The sequence below is a fragment of the Parasteatoda tepidariorum genome, chromosome 9 (genome assembly GCF_982258835.1).
Source record: "Parasteatoda tepidariorum strain Cologne lab strain chromosome 9, Ptep-v5.0, whole genome shotgun sequence".
Classification (NCBI taxonomy): Eukaryota; Metazoa; Arthropoda; class Arachnida; order Araneae; family Theridiidae; genus Parasteatoda; species Parasteatoda tepidariorum.
This window is the reverse complement of record NC_141763.1, coordinates 83,498,941-83,519,431: the sequence shown is the minus strand read 5'-3', so window position 1 is coordinate 83,519,431 and position 20,491 is coordinate 83,498,941. Positions and strand designations below refer to the sequence as shown.

Genomic DNA, 20,491 nt, shown 5'->3' with positions numbered 1-20,491 from the left:
TTTCAAAGAAGTCTCTGTGGTTAGTTCGTAGACAAAAGTTGTCCTTTCAACATGCCAAATTTCAACTCTGTAATTACATTACCCGTAGAGCGGCCCGTATAGTATTTCTTTCAACAAGTTTAACAGTTAATAATTCTTGAACAAGTTATCGAATGTTAAATTTTTTATCCCATCGAAATCACTGTACACTTTTTTACTCACATTAGTAATTTCAAGTCTTAAAATCCATAGTTTTTGAGCAGCAAAACAAAATGTAACGTCTAGTTTAACACATAAATAGCGACAGCGTAGGCGTATATTTTCAGCGTTTTTACTAATATACTGAGATATATTATATTTATTGAAACTTTTAACTCAATAACTTTATTTATTTATTTTGTTTTGGTAAACAGAAATCCAAATTTCAATTAAAAAAAAAAGAAAAACTTATAATAATTTGTTTATATATTTGTGAAAAATAGAATTTTATCTAAAGCATAATATCCAAAGAACTGAGAAATCGGAAACGTTTGTTATTCTAAAGGAGAAGTAACTATTACATTCCATTAAACATCATTACCTGCACACAAGTTGAGTTATTTTGTATCAATTTATTATGTGTAAGTAATTTTACCTTATGGCATATGAACAAAAAGGTATATCTAAGCTATTTAATTGTCCAATCTCTTAAGTTTAATTTCATTTAAAATTTTGTTTGTCATATAAACTAAGTTGCAGATATATCTTTGTTATTTAAAACTGAAATATAAGCAAAGGGAAGAAATTTGTTATTCATTGCTTGCAATTCTAAATTAGTAATAAGTGTTCATTATTTTACTCTTTTTTTATTAGTAAAATAATGCAGAAATAATTTAGCAGTGCAGGATTTCTTTATTACACTCGTTAAAAGGTTTTTATTTTCAGCCGAATTTCTAAAGATAATTTTAGCACTGCATATTTATCAAAACTTATTCTAAACCGGTATTTGTGGCTAAAAGTTTAAAGAAATTTAAATTTTACTTTGAAAAGTGCTATTGTAAGGAACATTTTTAATTAAAAATTAAAGAGTTTTAAAAATACGCCAACAATGCTTGCAAAGAAAAAAAGTATTTCACTCGTGAAAAGATTTTTCTGCCGGACTCAAAATATTTTTAACAAACCTTGTATATCTTTTACGAATTATAGAATGGAGCATTTCGAATTTTATTTAATTTAAACGTAAAGTGTTTTAAACTGTATAAACTGTGCCAGAAAAAAAATTATTTTCGATCGTGTGAAGATGTTTCTGCCATAATTTGTTTTTTTTTTTACCAAATCGCGAATGAGTTCAAGATCGCAATAATGAGTCTAATTATTCAATACTTTCAAGGTTTACAATTCATAGCTTGTATTTATTAATTATAACTAAAGTAAATCTGAATTTTCAGTTTGTAGTTAGTGGCCGGTAGACTCTATTAACTTAGTAGTCACTTTTTCCTCAAACTTAATGAGTCGGTGATTGATATCGATAGGTCAATTCTATTTTAATAGTTATTTTTTAAAACTTTTTTTGCTTGGATTAAATTATATTTAAAAAAAATCCTATTTGAAATATTCTATGGCTAAAAAAGTTAATTTAGCAATAAAAATGAAGTAAATATGTGATAAAATTTAGTTAAACACACTGACTTTAAAAAACTTATTTAAAAATATTTGGAGAGGCAAAATGCATTTATTGTATATGTTACCGTTAAAGTATATAATGCAGTTATTTCATAGAATACCTAGTTATTCCATGAAATAACTGATCGTGTCCGTTAAAGTGTGTAATATGTTATTAATTTGACGCTTTAACTAGTTACTTTATGAAATAACTAGGTATTCTATAAATTAACTAATGAGAGACAGTTAAAGTGTAAAATAAGCAATTTATCTAATATGAAATAACTAGGTATTCTATAAATAAACTAATGATAGACAATTAAAATGAAAAAAGAAGCAATTTATCTAATTTATGCAGCGTATAAATGGTATTTATGGAAGCGTACCATAAAATCATTCGTTAGAACGAGGATTACTAAAATGACACTTGGAATTACAAAGAACATTATTTCTGAAACAAAAACATTTTTTGTTGACACACTGGGTTTTACACGAACATTTTTTAATTACAATTAGGGGTGGGAGGTAAATGTATTTGTCGTGCGAGATATATGATATAGATTATTTTACACTTTAACGGTAACATGTACATTACAACTTTGAAATGCGCATATATATATATATATATATATATATATATATATATATATATATATATATATATATATATATATATATATATATATATATATATATATATATATATATATATATATATATATATTGCTTTATACTGTAAAAATTTTTTTTAATTGCTCCTCACACTATTGTATTAATATATTTTGCTTTGGCTATATTGATACAATATCAGAAAGCACTTTTTTGCGGATATAATCGTGTGGGCTGATGAAAAGATTATATCTCATATTTTCCGGAATTTTTAAAAAACATTTCATTCTTTTTTCTTTTTCTTTCCTTTAGTTAATTTTTTTTCATTATTATTTACCCCCCTTTCTTAATATGTCTATAATTTTCCTTTGTTTTATCTTCATTTTGAACTTATATCTATCTATCTATCTATCTAGGGGAATATATATATATATATATATATATATATATATATATATATATATATATATATATATATATATATATATATATATATATATATATAGATAGATAGATAGATAGATAGATAGATATACACACAAAAGGACATTATAACTTCTAATCTATCATCTCGTACTTAGTGTCAATAAATTCAACATAAAAACAGGAAAAGAAATGCATTGAAAACAATGCCTCATTCACTTAGATATCAATAGTAAGGGTTTTCTACATATTTATCCCCTCTTGCCAAACCCTAATGATTCGTGCAGTTTTTATAACTTACTAAGAAGAGGATACTTAATAGAGTTTTCCTGGATGGAACCTTTCTTTAAAAAATCATGTTAAAATGCTATTTTTATTATACTAAAATCTCCAGGCTCATTTGACGCTAAAAACTATTTGAATGTTTTGAAGAATTATTAAATTCACATATTAGATACTGAAATTCTGAGGAGTCCTGAATCAAAATTTTGCTGGCTTTTTTGTTCAGAATTATCTCGTTCTTATCATAATTATCATTTCATAATTATCACTTATCTCGTAACAGTCATTACTCCAAAATGTTTCTGAGACTTCGTTTTTTAAGAAAAATTTCAATTAAGAATTAAGCAATTTTACTTCAATTAAAAATTAAACTTTTTTAATCACTGAATCTGCAACTAAGTCAATTATAAGTATAAATTACAAAAGTTTATCTATTTTTATTCCTGTATTAAGGGGAAAAAATATTAAGTTAGGGAAATTTAGGTATTAATTAGATACTTATATACTTACTTAACAAATTAGTAATTTATTTAATGGCCCAAATAGCTTGTGATTTAATTTTCGGACAATTCAGTAATTTAGTCTACCAATTGAATGCTTTTCAACTGCTTTATAAACGGAATTTGGTTAATAAGGAAATAAAATACAAGTGAGTTTTTTTTCTGTGATAAAGTCTTTTAATTCCAAAACTTAACAATCGTTTTGTAAAAGATTAGAAGAGCCTTGAATATCTCGGGCATTTCTGTTAAGGGGTTAAATACTTAACTTTTCTATTTATGAAAAGTTGAATAGTCTGTAATTTCTTGTTGCTCAGATATATGATTAATAAAATCGTCATTAACCAATTTTGCCTCAGTAATACGCCTGAATAGTTAAAAACCTTTTCAACTGCATCCAGTTTCCGATACGGAGAACCTTTTTCTACGTTAAATATTTTTATGTTGTTGTTGTCATCGGTCATGCGATTGTTCCTGTTTTCCAGTGGCGCCATCTATGGCCAAGAATTCGACAACTGCCACACCCATACTTCACACCCGTTTATAGGGTAGACCCATTTATTCATCCACTGATCATGAATTTGACCTGAATCAGAGAACGGTCAAGCCCCAATTCAGTACCCCCAAACTTATTGATTTGTTATGGGAGCATAGAGGACTTTGTGAGATGGCAGATTTAACGTGCACCAGTCACCATTTACTACACTCAGAGTATTCGGCCGGCTGGATTCGAATTCCCGTTCTCACAAATGTGAGTCCAGCGCCCTACCTACCAGGCTATCCTGACCCAATGTTTTTAAGGGAAGTGTTATTAATCTATTTCTTATAATTCACTTACGATAAGTAAAATAAATAAAAACCATTGCTCCTTTAATTACTTTTGACCTAGTTTCGGTAGTTTAATGGAAAAGCATTCCATATTTACATGGTTTCGTAAATCTACTTACACCATTAATTAGGCACACTCTCAGGTGTGAATTTCTAAGCAACGAAATTGTTGAAGAAAAATTTCTTCGTAATCAATTTCATTAATTGGAAGTCATGGGGAATATTGGGTTGGCAACTAAGTCCCATTGTTTCTTTTTATTTTTACATTTTATTTTCTTATTTTAACATTCCGTATGCTATTAAATATTTATGATGTAAGGTTTTAGATCATTCGGAAGAGGATGTTTTGTTCCTTTATTTTCATGCTTTGTTTTGGTCTTTTGTTCTATGTTTGGTTCTTGGTTTTCAAAATTGTTTCTATCAGAATCTATGTTTTTTTGTTCGGATTTCATATTAATATTTATTGATCATTCAAATTCGGAATATCTCATTATAGATTTTCAGGTTCAGATTAGATTTAATGACTCAGAATATTAGGTTTCAGATCATTAAAATGGAATGTCCAATAGAGAAAATTTAGTATTTCTGACACTTCATTCTTTTTGACTTTAATAAAAGATCTGAGGCTGTAAAAGCTGCTTGTGATATTTGTGCTGTATAAGAAGAGGGTGCCATAGCTGAAAGAACCGCTTGTGAGAGCGCTTGAGACCGAGAGCCTGTTTTCTATGATGTAGCCCTTGTTCAAATCCCAGCTTTAGTCTTGATTCTCTTCAACCACAATGCTGACATAGTTGTTTTGTAAAGTTTCTGTTGTTGTTGTTAAAATAACAGAGTATGTTTGTTAAAATAACAGTACTTATATGCTTAATAAATAGATGTTCGTTTTTAAATACCGTATTTTTCTGTGAAATAAACGGCTATGTGTCGGCACACCAGCTAAACAGTTCTCTTCAGTAAATTTAACAGATTTTTTTTACAGGGTATAAGTTTCCGAAAGTATGAACAAAACTTTTCCTTAACACAGCAGAACGTTCAATTAATGGAAAATTAAGAAGCCTACCACCATCATTATTCCAATTTATGTATGTAAAAAATAATTAAAAAATTTGAAATCATTCAAAAAGATATACTTCCTCGAAATAAGCATAATTTTCTAAAATAATTTGGCGCTTTTGTCGCTCAAACTAGTAGCAATGAAAGATATACACCGAAGAGCCATTACATTATGACCACCCTGCTAATAACATGTAGGACCACCTTTAGCCCTCAAAACTGCTAGCACCCGCCGTGGCATTGATTCCACAAGGTGCTGATAGGTAGTCTGAGGTATCTGGTACCAAGCATTCACCAACTGGTCCCGCAATTCCCTCACATTGCGAGGGGATAGCGTGGCAGCACGAATTTGGTTTTCCAAGTAGGACCACAAATGATCTATTGAATTAAGGTCAGGTGAATTTGGGGACCAAGACATGACTTGAAAGTCACTGGAATATTCCTCGAACCAATCCATGACGATTCGACTCTTATAACATGGTGCATTATCCTGTTGGTAAACACCATCCCCCGCAGGAAGAACTGTTGCAAAGAACTGTTGAAACCTGGTCTGCAACTATGTTCAAGTAGCTTACAGACGTCAGGGATTGTTCTATGAGGATTATGGGTCTTAATGTGCCCCATGAAAGCATTGTTCCTGGGCGAGAAAATATGTAAACCTGGGTGAGCCCATTGTTATAGGTGGAGGGTAGTTATAATGTAATGGCTCTTCGGTGTAAATAACAGTTGATTATTTTTTTAAATCCAGAATTAATCTTTCATTTGCTTACGTTTACCATATCAATAAAAAATGCTTATAATAATTATAAATTTTATAAACAAAATGATCTCTCTTTTTCATTCTTAAGAATCTTTAAATGATCTTAAGGAGAAAAGAAAGCAATGATGAATGAAACGTAGCAACGACGACTTGTGATTGGAGCTATTATTTATTTATTTCCTTAAACTGCACAATTTTTCGTGTTAAGATTTAAAATCTGAATTAAATTGATTGAGTTTTACAGTATGACAACTGAAATAAGTAGGGGAGAGTTGGGTCAATTGTAACATTTTTTACTTAACTATTTTTAACTAACAAAAAATTCAATATATTATTAGTATTAATTGATAGACGAGTAAAATAGACTATCCTCTACTAGAAGAAAAAAAAACCCTTATTTTAAATGTTATTATATTAGTTATTAACAATTTTTGACAGTCGTGCACTTGTTACAATTGTCCCACAATTGTAACAGTTCATTAATTCAACTAAAACATAGTTAATTATGCATATTATCATAGTTGTGATATATATTTTTATTGATCAATATAGTAGTGATATTTTAGGAGTAAAAATAATAGTGAGCTGGGACCTAAAGGGTTAAACTTTTAACTTTAAGGGGTTAAAAATTTTAATTTATGCTGTGAAAGGTGACAAATTAAATAATGCACATGCAACATAATATAAATGATATAGGAAACTATTGGTGGTTCTTAAAGAGTTAAGTAATGGTTCGTAAACATAAGAAATGGGACCTAAGGGGTTAAACAGTTGCAATTGAAATTAAGAATTTTATTTTCAGCTGTTACAATCGTCCCTTTACTTATTGTTACAATCGTCCCCAAGACGCCATTTCAGCTTCATTTGTTAAAAACAATGCTAGTTAATCAACAACTAATCTTTTTTTTTTGAAATGTTAATTAAGGTGTCCACTTACATATTCGGTTAATAATTTTTATTTGTTTAAACAAAATTACTTTGTTACAATATAATATTCTAATACCAAAAAAAGTACTTGCGAGGCGTGAAAATATCTTTTGTGATGTAACTCTTTCAAAAGTACATAAAAATGGTTGCCATCAGGGGTGTACCTGTAGATTTATTAAATACACCTTATGCGCCACCTAGGAACCAAATCTAGAATCAAACACTCGAAATTTTTGCTCTGTTAGAATCGTACCCTGTTACAATTGACCCCACTCTCCCCTTCTAATTTTTTTTCAAATTTTAATTTTCCGAAAGTATTGAACTGATTTTTAACACAATTAAAAAATTTGTTATTTTAAATTTATATTTTTTTTTGAATTTAAGAAAAATCTTTAACAGTGAATCAAAATTGTCTAATGATTCAAAACGCTTTAACCCTCATTAAATTAAACACAAAATAATTATTAAAAGTATTGCTTTGCATGAATTGATTTTTTACTTAATAAATTTCATAAATAGGTGCATTTAATTCCAAAAATGTGAGGAAACGTAAAAATTTTTCTTTGCAAAAATAACGTTCAGAGTGACAAACTACACCAAAGAGCCATTACATTATGACCACCCTCCATCTATAACAATGGGCTCGCCCAGGTTCCTTTTTTATAAAAACGCTTTTATTTGACAACCACACATAAACTAAACAAATTAAATTAAAATATCCGTTGCGGATTACTAATAACCTTGCAAAATAAATGGAAAAACCCGTAACTGTTTGTATAAATCTTAAAGTAAAAATAAAAAATACTCTCATCAAAAATCAACAACTCTTTGTTGGTCCACAAATTGTCACGTTATTTTTATTTCTAATTTGTCTCATTATATTTTTTTTTATTCATGCTTTTGTTAGCCAGATATTTTTTAGATTTTACATTACTAATCAAAATTTTTCGATGTCATTGAATGATAAAAACAATTCGCGATCGCAACGAACTATAGGGTGCGTTGTTGTATGAGACGAATACCTGTGATTTCTATATGAACAGTCATTCAGTTTCTCTAGAGACGTCTTTAAGGCAGCGTGTAGCATTGCAACGTTCCTTCTTTATTGCGGCTTATTATACTTTAAAAAAGAAAAATGATAGATATTCTTTCTTATGCAAACGAAAACAAAATGGTATTTCTTCTTTTTTGAGAGGGAACATCTAAAACACTTCGGAAAAATATTTGTACATAAACAGGAAAAAATATGTATATACTTATAAGAGTTAAAATCTAATGCCCGAGAAATTGTTTAACAAAATTTAATGATATATATGAAAGGCTTATTTAAACTTTACATTCCATAGTTATACGAATCATATTACTTCAAAATTTAAAATGAACAAAAAGTATGGATAGGCCTCATAATTTTATAAAATTTAATTTTGCAAAAATAGTTTTTTGACAACAATTTTTACCAAAAAATTTTAAGTTTCAATAAAAATCATTATTTAGAAACGAAAAAACTTAAAATAAAGAATGCTTACGAAACAAAAAAAATAAAAAGCAATTCTTTTTTGACGCCTTTTTTTAGTGCTACGAAAATTCGCCTTTGGGATTTGCCAAAAAACAAAACAAGATGCAATTTTATTTTTTCAGGAGCGAAATATTTTACCAAAAAAAAAAAAAACGAAAATGTACCAATTCCCATGGCATGAAACTTTATCTTGGTAAACGTACGTTTTGGAAATGTTATTTCATTTGGAATCTTATTTATTAGAGTTAATATGGCGACAGAAATATAGATTGTTAAGATAGAGAAGAAAATAGAGATTGTTTTGAATCTATGTTAAACTCTATATCGGCCCATTTCCCACGGAAATCCGATTGACTACTTTGATTTTAAATGAAGAGTTTCATTTTTTGATCTGTCGCAAACATTTTAAGTGTAGATTGGCGGCACTTAAAAACAGCCAAATCTGTAGCTGTGGTGGCGTTAATACATAAGTACCGAATTTTTATTCCATACTTTTCTGAATCATATTATTTCAAACATTAGAGTATGCAAGAAGTATACATAAATATATAATGTTATACCATTTATGTTTTCAAGAAAAGTATTTTGACAACATCTAAAAATCAGAAATTAAGAAACGTAAAATAAAGAATTCTTTGGATGAAAAAAATAATTTTCAAAATTCCTCTTATTGAAATAAAAAACTTTCATATTGTTTCTTTTTTTTATTCTCATAGTTCTTAATCAGACGTAAAAAACCATTCTGTAGAGAACTATCATCAAATAAGAAGACAATTTATTTACAAGCAAATTTGTTATTATAAAAATCATAACATTTAACAGATTTATTAATCCAGAGAATTCCAAAATGACATGTTCTTTGTTTGAAAACTTTATTCTCAAATAATATATACATAGTTTATCCCTTCATTACTTTTAAATTACATACCACACAGCAAAATTTTATAATTGTAGGATCTCGATATGAATTTAATAAATATGTAGCTAAAAAACAGAAGAGCTGAATTCTAGTTGAAATTATTCTTTCAAAACTAAAAAATACTTACCAAGAAAACGATAAAAATTTATTAATCATCAGCACAAATGACAAAATTTCAAATAATTTGGATGATTTTTTATTGTTGCTTTCCGAATTACATAGATAGAGAAATATATACTGTTCTATAACAAAGAAGGATATTCTATAACTATTACAGTTCTGTACGTTCTGAATTCACATTTATTTATTGGAATGACGAAAGCAATGTTGACTTCACTTAAATTTGTAATGAATTGAAGTAAGAAAAAATTATTTTACCATAATACACACATCTGTAACAGCAAGTCATCATGAAATTGCAAGTTATGTTGTTGGTAATAGAAAGGTAAAAATTATTGAGAAATTGTTCTTCAAATGCTTGGCTTGTTCTGCTTCAATGTTTGGCATGTTCTGGTTAGTTTTTTTAAGTTCTTATATAAGTGCTTCTTATTTGCTGCTAAGAAAATGGCGTCCGTCATTGCCAATGGTTATGATGGAATAAATGCAGGATATTTTCAGTCTCCTGCTAGAGGGCGTACTCGAGCATTGCGATCGCGAATTGTGCATATATGCATCCTAAATCAATGATTCTTACTTTATATTGTATCATAAAAGTAACTTTATAGCCTCTGATGTGTATATTATTTTACAGTTATAAAGTTTTGAAAATATCTGGCTGACACAAGCATGAATAAAAAAGCATATAACAAGATGATGAAAAGAATGTAAGAGAAGGAGAATATTTTTGGAATTTGTTGATTAGTTTGGAAAGTTACATTTTTTGACGAGAATAGTTTTGTTTGTATTTAAGATTTATACTAACCAGTTACGTGTACTTCAAATTAGTTTTGCTTTGTTGATGTGTGGTTGATGGGTCGAATAAAGTTGCTTTCATAAAATAAAATAAAAACTGTTTCTTCATTTACTAACCTGGTATGTTAAATTACTTCACGCTATATTAAAATAAGTTTCACGTAAGAAAATGGCATAACTTTTAGATTGAAAAAGTAATAATTAATCGCAACTTTTTAATGTCAAAAATTAATTCGTTGCACTGTATTTAAAACTTAAAGTGTTACTAAATACTGAAAGTTTTGAGAGTTATTTGACACGAGTCTAAGAAAATTTTCTCATTATGTTATGAAGCACCAAAGACCAAGAGTTATCTATCATGCTTCCAACAACCATTTTTATGTTACGTAGTTGGAACCCTTTTTGTTGTTATAAGATACACTAAAATTTTGAATGAAGCCCCTTAGTTCCTTGCAGATAATCACATATTATATCCGAGAGGGCTAATCTCAAAAGCAACATAACGGGGGTTCTGGGGGGGAGTCCCAACGGAGACACCACAATATTTTTTGCATTCCCTTCAACACATGAAAAGCTCCCAGTGTTTTGCACTTCTGAATTTGCCACCTGGAGCTAAAAAGAATACGATACTCGCGATTACAGATAGATGGCAGCACCATAAGGCCTCTAAACTACCTCGAATGACCAGTAAAATTTCTCATATACGGTACTGAAACCATGCTAGTTGTAAATGGTAGAAAAAAAACTATAATTTTGTGTTCATGGTTTTTTTTATCTCTACTTGTTGTAAGCGGTTTCAAAACTGTAGAGGTAAAAAAAAATTTTTTAACTTGATGGTTAATCTGATGAACAAACTGTTGCCTGTTATTTTATCATAATTTTAGAAAGAAAATTCTATTTGTGTGTAGTAATTTATAAAAAATTTAAATTGTCCCTATTTTAATGATAGCATTTCCTCTTCTTCCTTTGAAGTACAGAACTAAGTAATTAATACTATCTGAAATGCCATCCTGTTTTCCTATTTAATAATACTACGGTTATTCTATTCTTTGCTGATAAACTTTTCTAACACATTTTTATTGTTTTTGGTATTAACCCAATGGAAAATAACACTCGAGATGGATACTTGATTAGTCTAACTTTAATATAAAAAAAGAAAAAAACTTCGTTAAATTGAAGTCAGAACCTAATACCCACAGGAAATTAAAAACGAACCTGAGATTTCTATCGTAATGTTTTGATTCGAAATACTTAAAGGGGGTTCAGATCTATGAGGAAATTTTAGCCCCCGTGCTCTATATTTCCCCTTTTCCACCATAATAACAGTAATACGCGCATATGCTTTTCTTTTGTTATCTCATGTATTCCTTCTTATAGCTATTAGAACTTAACGTAATCTAATCCTCCCCGATACTGCATTTGTAATGGATTTGTTTTTCATAGCTTAGAAGACACGTGTTTCAAGTCTCTTACCACCCCCTCCAAATCACTGGTAGGCGGAATAATGGACAGTTCATCTTCAGTGTCATGATGTCCATATAAAGAAAGGGCAGTGGTAGCACCACACAGAAACAGAACATCCTTCAACCCAAGTTCATCCGAAAGACGATTTCTGTATTGGCTCTACTTCTTAACAGTATTCCAGCAGCTGAAATCAAGAAATTTCCAATGGCTTTAAAAGTAAGCTAATTTATAAAGTATTTAATTAGAGCTTTTTTTAATTTTATAATTTCTAAACTTTGTGTTTGAGTATAAAAGAAGTGTTTTGCTTGATATTAAAAAAAAATCTTTTAAGGTTGAGGATATTTTTCTAAAAATTATTTATTAAAAAAAGAAAACAATGACGTTGTCATTCGAAACTAATATGCTTCATAATTAGTTTTCTAAAATTAAAGTTAACAAAAGTATTATAAATTATTTTTACGAATAGACTATCTATGAAATTACCATCATAGTTTGAAGAATGAAAATGAATATCTACTTCTGGCTTTTTGAGAAAGCTAATGACAAAAATTTTTCGACTATTTTTTTTCTATTATTTAAGTTTTAAATTTTATTATTGTACATGCTTAATGGCCAGTAATATCTGCTTAATTTTGAACTGTCAAAAACGGTATTGTCAAAACGACAGAATATGATAAAATTTACCATGTTTCTGGCTCTATGGGAGCATCAAAGAGTTCAGTAATTGTTGCCGCAGCGCTTTAGTAATGATTTTGATAAAATTAACAATAAAATATGGTTTTATAAATTGCAATAAAATTTTTTTCATATGGTAAAGTTTGGTAATTTTATCATGATACTTTAGAGCATGGCATGAAAACCGTTTATTCCGTTAAATTCACTTTTCAATATTATGTTTTTTACTAAAAGTATTGTAATACGAACTAAAATTTTTAAAATTAGAATTTCCGGTAAACCGTTACCATATCAATAGAAAAATCACCAAATTAATAGTTTAATTTACATATATTTTAGTTTTTATTGTCAGAATTATTTATTTATTTACTTATTTTTATCAAAAATGTTATTACTATACAGTACGGTAATTTTACTTGAAAATTTTGTCTCTGTGGGACCCGCTCACATATTTATTACGAAACAAAATTAGCCAAAGCAAATTGAAGTTATTTTAAAATAAAATTATTAATAATTAATAATAAAAAATATTTAAAAGATTAAATATTTTACAATAATTAATTACATGCAGTATTTACAGTAAATCAATAAAAAATAATTACCTCAAATATTTTAAATTTTTAAATCTTACGTTGGTGCTCTTGATATGTCAGTTTTAAAAGTAATTTTTTTTATTAAATGAGTTTATATGACTGGCAAACCTAAATTAACAGAAAAAAATTAATTAAAATTTGGGATTAATATTTCACAAATACAGGAAAAATATTTTAAAGAAACATTACAAAATAAATTTCACAAATGTTTAAAAATATATATATTTTCTTTTCCTACTGCAACTCAACATTTTAAAATGATTCCTTACAAGTGCCGCTTTAAAATTTTTAATTTTGACTTTATTTAAATTTTTAATTATTTAAATGTATGAATACTAAGCTGATACAGATACATGAGTTGCATTATTTATAAAGTTATACTGAGTTTAAGGAGCAATGTTTGAACAGATACTGCTTAACGATTCTACACTGAGAAAAAAGTATGATCAAACCTACCAGAATGTGGTAAAATTTACCGTGTTTTTGGCTTTATGGGAACACCAAAAAGCTTGGAAATTTTTACCGAAACGCCTTGGTAATGATTTTCATAAAATTAATAGTAAAGTATGGTTTTATAATGTGTGATGAAATTTAGTTAATAGGGTAAAATTTGGTAATTTTATCATGATACCTTAGAGCATGGCATAAAAACTATTTATTCGGCTAAATTTACTTTTCAGTTTTGTGTTTTTACTATGTGCATGGTAATACGAGGTATAATTTTGAAAACCAGAGTGTCCGGTAAATCGTTGCCATAGGAACGGAAAATTACCAAATAAGTAGCTTAAATATCGTGTTTTTTTCTTTTTTACCAGAAATTTTATTAATATACGGTACAGAAATTTTACCAGACTTTTTTTCCTCCTTGTTAATGTGTCTAACGAGAATCAATTGCAGCATTATTCCAATTTAAACTAGGATAATTATTTAAACAATATTTTAAAGTGAAACGAGGGGGGATAAGTCAACACTTTTAGCAGTATATTTCGTGATGCACCGTTACGTTTAACGCATTTTGCATCGTTAAAAAGATATAGATTATTGCCTTGAATATATAGATAATTAAAATGATCATGTTTAGAGGCTTATATACATATAGTTTTTAATGAAAATTGTGAATGCAGGGAACATATAATTAAAACACTTTTTTCTTTTTTACATGTTTTACATTGTAATTTAAACTCTGCTTAAAACTGTTGTATAAAATTTATTGAAGAACGTATGTAATTCAAGGTTTTTTTAAAACACAGCAATATTATGTTTCGGGATGTTTCCTTAAAATGTTTGGAATAAACTTTAAAGTATTCTTGAAATTCAGTTTCTTTTAATATTTTTCAAGCATCAATGTTATTCGAAATCAATTGAAATTAAAAAAAATTTTTTTTTGAATGAAATAATAAAGAACCGGTCTCAACGAAATATATTAAATCAAAGAAATTCAAAGTTACGAACAGCAAGTGACATTCTATTCTTACATTCTCAGAAAATCGGCTGAAGTTTGATTCATAATAATCAAGTCAATTTTCTGCAACCCCAATGAGGTGTTAATTTGGACCATATTAGTATTCATACTGAACTATAGAGTCATGTTATCATAGTTAATAAAATTTAATTTGATCGACAATATGGTTCATCTTGATGCATGCAGCAAATTTGAACAATTTTCATATTTAACATGCCCCCAAACGTTTTTGAAACTATTTTTATTTCTGAGATGTGAAAGCGAAACTAAATAAATACGCTTACAGTTCATTAAAAAAATATTGCAATGCCAATCACTTAAAAAAAATAAAAAAAATAAAACTTTTTTTGGAAGTTTTTTGAAAATAATGGTGCAGTTCAAGGATTCGACTATTACTAAAATTTCCCAGCCAGAGCACGAGCCAGATTTGTAGGCGCCTGAGCGACATACGAGTCCTAATTGATGACTGTAATATGATCTATTGTTTTCGTTTTCATTAAAACAGAAAAACACGTAATGTCGCTACATTTCAAACATACCATAGCAACATGGTTTGATATTTTTTCCGACCAACCCCCCAGACCTTCACCATCGAGTCTTGTTATTTATTCTCTATCCCGTTTTCCCCCCTTAAACAAAACCTTGACCTCATATTCAAGTTGTTTTTGTTTACAATCAGAGCAATCTCTTGAAGAGGCGAAAGAAGGATATGAAGAAATTAAAGAAACACCTTAAACGGAGATGTTATTAAAGAAATACTATCCTGATCATTTTATTCTTAGGATCTTGCTCTCTTCCTCCTCTTCAGAATCTTCGAACGTGTTTTTATTCTCTTGTTATGTCTTGACATGAGGGGTTGTTAAACGAGGAAGCCTGTCAACTAGACATATTTTTTTTTTAATTAAGTGCGCTAGTACTTTGCAACTGAGCATGAAAAAATATTTTAAGATTTATGAAATTAAAAAAAAAAGAATTTTTTTAAAGGGTTGTTAAACGACCAATTCGCAGTTCGAATGTACAACAAACTTCGACAGAGGATTGATTGAACAAAATTAATAACTTCTGAAGTTTCATTGTCCCTTAAATTTCGAAAAAGGATAATTTTTAACAGTTTTTTGTAAAATTTTTCAATATTTTAACGCGAGAAGAAGAACATCTTAAGGATTGTTTATTTCATGCAATTTTCCTTCGTTTAGTATTATACTGCCCTTTAATTGAAAACCCAACGTAGGTGCTTCGAGAAAAGTGGATTGAGAACTGTTTCCTTTCAATTGCCAGAGCTATGAAAGATAAAATAAAATTTACAAAACTAATGAAACAAAATTTATCTTTAAAAAAAAGTAGTTTTTCATACAAAAATACCAAATATTTAAAAATATCAATTCCTCTAGTGTCGCTTGCGTTCTTCTTTTATTGCACTGTAGTATAAGTCTTTAATAATTTATCTAAATCAATTACTAAGTCTCGAACATTTAAAAAAAATAGAGTTGAGGAGTTGTTAAACAACTAAATCCATCTACTCTTTTTTCTTTTTTTTTTTATAAATGTGTTAGGACTTTGTAAGTGACTGAGTAAAATAATTAAGACTAATAAAAAAAGTAAGGTCAATTTTACAAAAATAGTTGTTAAACTACTCATTCGGAATATTGTACAATAAACATAGGAAGAGGATCAATTTACAAAAATGGTTACTTACGAATAAGTTAAACTGGCTTTTAATGTTAAAAAGTAAAATGCTTAAACAAATTTTCGCAATTTTTTTCTATATTCTAACGGGTGAAGAAGAGAACTTTAAAGTGATTTTATTTGAAAAAATTTGCTTTTCTTAAATAAGTTATAACTAATCTTTCCAGGTCTATTATAATATACTATCGCCCTTAAAATAAAGTTAAGGAGTTGATAAAAGACTCTACATGAGGGGTTTTTAAACAGCTATACCAGCGCCAAATCTATTTTTCACTAGCGCAAATACTTTCAATCAGACTTAGAATGATTATTTAAGGCCTAAAATATTAAAGTAAGGCAAACTTTATCCAAGTAAGGCAACATTTTTCTTTTAACGTTAAAGTGTAGAAAATATTCCATTTCCATTTCAACGTAACAATCATTTTCACCGGAACATGTAACGGAACAAAAATCTGATACACCGTAAATCACTGAATCACTCAAAATAAATAAATATTGCTGCAAAAGATACGGTAGAGATAGATTTTGCGGATGAGATGCACTTAATTGCGTAATTTGAACCAATTTTTTTCTTTTTACAGTATAAAGAGGTTTTCGGAAAAAAATATCAGAATACATTTCTTTCAAACGATGTTAAAATACAAATTAAGTTAAATATAAAGTTAATTGTCACAGTTATATATTTATTTCTGAAACATAAATCACAGAAATTTCATTAAAATTATTTAATGTGAACATTTAAAAAAAAAACGATTCTGGGAGCAAAAGGCACAGTCTTTTAGGAAAAAGTCATAATTTCGCTAAAATTACTCATGTTTTATGCTAAATATGAGCGGAAAGTAATAGCAAAAGAACTAAAAAGTGCACGGAGAAAAATTCTGGTAAAATTACTACAATGCATGGTAATGATATTTCTGGTAATAAAAATGAATAAAATAGCAATAAAGAAGTAGTAATAAAAAGAAAAAAAACATTTTTCTCTCATAACTTACAATGAAAGTAAAAGTTTTACCATGTATGGTTCTGTTATGAATGTACTACAGTAAAAAACATGTGAAAAAATATACACCAGATAGAACTGTAATTATAATTCTTTTATTTTAGAATTTATTATTTCTTGGTGTGGCAATAGTCTGCAGTATCGTGTTTATTACCGCTGTACCAAGAAACCACAATATTCTGAAGCGTGGCAAGAAGCTCTGCGGTAATGAACTCGTTGATGCCCTTCATTTGGTCTGTGAAGGTATATATTATGATCCTTCAAGCAGATCGTCAGTCACAACGAAAAGAAATTATGCATACGTCGCAGGTAAGTCGTTAAGTGCTATTTATGAGCAAAATTTATTACAATAAAATATAACAACGTGATCAAACAATATCAAAAAATCTAAAATCCCGTAACTCCACTTACCAACACTGTTAGAATTTTTCATTTTGAAATGATGGTAAAATAACCAGTAGCAGTATCGTGTTTATTACCGCTGTACCAAGAAACCACAATATTCTCAAGCGTGGCAAGAAGCTCTGCGGTAATGAACTCGTTGATGCCCTTCATTTGGTCTGTGAAGGTATATATTATGATCCTTCAAGCAGATCGTCAGTCACAACGAAAAGAAATTATGCATACGTCGCAGGTAAGTCGTTAAGTGCTATTTATGAGCAAAATTTATTACAATAAAATATAACAACGTGATCAAACAATATCAAAAAATCTAAAATCCCGTAACTCCACTTACCAACACTGTTAGAATTTTTCATTTTGAAATGATGGTAAAATAACCAGTAGCAGTATCGTGTTTATTACCGCTGTACCAAGAAACCACAATATTCTGAAGCGTGGCAAGAAGCTCTGCGGTAATGAACTCGTTGATGCCCTTCATTTGGTCTGTGAAGGTATATATTATGATCCTTCAAGCAGATCGTCAGTCACAACGAAAAGAAATTATGCATACGTCGCAGGTAAGTCGTTAAGTGCTATTTATGAACAAAATTTATTACAATAAAATATAACAACGTGATCAAACAATATCAAAAAATCTAAAATCCCGTAACTCCACTTACCAACACTGTTAGAATTTTTCATTTTGAAATGATGGTAAAATAACCAGTAGCAGTCTGTCCATCTAAGAAACCGTAAAGTTTACGGGAAAGAACATTTTTTACCTTTACGGTTTTGAAACCGTTTTCAACTGGTAGGACTTCTATCATAGCTTTCCATCTCACTCTATTTATGGCCAGATATTTTGTCTCTCTCCATGTATTTCCTATTGACAGGTAAGCACTGTTAAAATCAATGTGGATGGTATAGCGGGGTGACGTCACGGGATCAGTACTTGGAAAGCAACTCCAAACCGCGTTATTTCTAATTTTTCTAAATGCCTTTGTACATATTTTTTAATATTGCGTACTATTAGTTAATCGAGTTGTTTTAATCTGATTTTTTTTTTACCTCGAGCGAACAAAGAGTATTCTATTAGATATCTACTTATATACCATAGATATCTAATGGAATGTGTATAACATTTATGAAAAATATTGATTTTATGTAGTGCAATTGGGCTTTTTTTTTCTTCCTATTTTCAGAGAACTATCCTGGCAATGGTTATGGATCTTTATCAGAACTCGAGGGATTCGCATACCCGCAAACTGCATTGGACTTTCTTGGGCTTGGGCAATCCAGGAGCACCAGAGGAATTGCTGATGAATGCTGCAGAAGTTCATGCAGCGTATTGCAGCTGATGTCGTACTGCGGCAGCTCGGGTTTCAAATAAACTGTACCACATTTACACGTAATGTGCTATAATTTCGGGATCATAATGATCAGTAGTTGAGTTGGGAGATCCACGTTAACTACTTCAGCAAGACTTTGCTCCTTATCATTGGAACAACGGATACCTGTTTTAAAATTATCTTCGTTTACAATAAATGACGGAGAAAACAGGAAACCAACTGTAATGTAATAAAGACCTTTATAATTTTCATTCAATTTTTTGTTAATAATATTGATTTAAAAAGTTACTTTTAAAATAAAACGAGGTGCAATGTTTCATACTCACTTTCGGTGTTGCATGAAGGCGTTTTAAAATGTAGGGGGATAGTAAAACAAAATTTGTATATTGATACCTTTGGTTTATTTTATGGCTAGAATTCATTAAGACTCGTCGGTGTGGTGCTGAGAATAGAAGATAGCGCCATTAACCCTGCAGTATTATCATTTCAGTGAAATTATATTCATATTCATGCAGGTTCCTGTGAGTTTCTGCTTGTGGAAAAGATTTCATTAAAATATTAGTTATTATTATAAACATGCAAGCCAGCTCAACTACTGAACATTACTACAACTTCAATTTTTAAATCAAGTTATACATATAAACATGTAGATATTTTGTCATGTTTTAATAAAATATCTTTGTCATCTGTTTTGTATCTCTATTTTATTTTTACAAAATCGGAATACACGAATTTACACACTCAAAATAAAAACATGATAAATTTTCAAATGCATACTTTAAACTGAAATAAAGTTTCGATCAAATGCTTGAAATATTATTTTAATACAAAGTAGGGATATCCTCGGATTTTTTCTTCGTCGAACGAGTGCATATTAAGAAGAGGCAAATCACTGTTTGACACAATAAAAAGTAGTTTTATTTAACAACGTATAACGATATCCTTATATCATTTAGTAGTCACCTAAGTTCTTTATATCATTCAAACTTTCAATACAATTAAGATTTTGCGTCTGGCGACATCGTATCTTTCCCTCTCTAATTTTTCATCACGTTTATTTATTTTTTATTACATTTGACATAAAGACAAGAGCGAGCTTATAAAATGACGATCTTGAGAGAGCTGAATTTTTCTACAACAATGGATAATTAGTTATTATTTAAAGCAAAAAAGTTTTAAAAAAATTTTGCGGAAAAAAAGCATTGAAAATTCGAACAAATTGGAATTTAGAAAAAAAAAAGAAGAAAAAAACAACTCGTGTTAATTTTGTAAATAAAGCATAGTCCTTTCAGTAAGCTAAATTTCTACTTTATGATTGCATTTCTTCAGACTACAGAACGGTTCACATAGCATTTTATTTACTTCAAACCCTTAATTCACAAATTAACTATCGAATGCTACTTTTTTTAATGTTTTTTCTTGTACAATTTTCAACGCACCTTTGTTATTTCAGGATTCTAAGTCGTTTATGATAGTTTTTTTCGCAGTAAAATAAAATATAACGTAGGGCAAAAAATATGAAACATTTGCAAAAA

At 29.0% G+C, this 20,491-nt stretch overlaps 1 protein-coding gene and 1 long non-coding RNA gene across 2 annotated transcripts; both read left to right on the top strand.

Annotated features, from left to right (window-relative positions):
* Positions 1 to 10,315: 10,315 nt before the first annotated feature.
* On the top strand, positions 10,316 to 17,544 carry LOC147804289 (uncharacterized). The gene is made up of 3 exons (XR_015429376.1): positions 10,316 to 10,466; positions 11,790 to 12,026; positions 17,331 to 17,544. It is a non-coding gene; the product is annotated as an uncharacterized LOC147804289 (long non-coding RNA).
* Positions 17,545 to 17,982: 438 nt separating this feature from the next.
* On the top strand, positions 17,983 to 19,645 carry LOC107448965 (uncharacterized). Its single transcript, XM_043045885.3, has 2 exons — positions 17,983 to 18,185; positions 18,810 to 19,645. Exons 1-2 carry the CDS (start codon positions 18,084 to 18,086, stop codon positions 18,963 to 18,965), a joined length of 258 nt encoding a protein of 85 aa, XP_042901819.2. The 5' UTR covers positions 17,983 to 18,083; the 3' UTR covers positions 18,966 to 19,645.
* Positions 19,646 to 20,491: the final 846 nt, after the last annotated feature.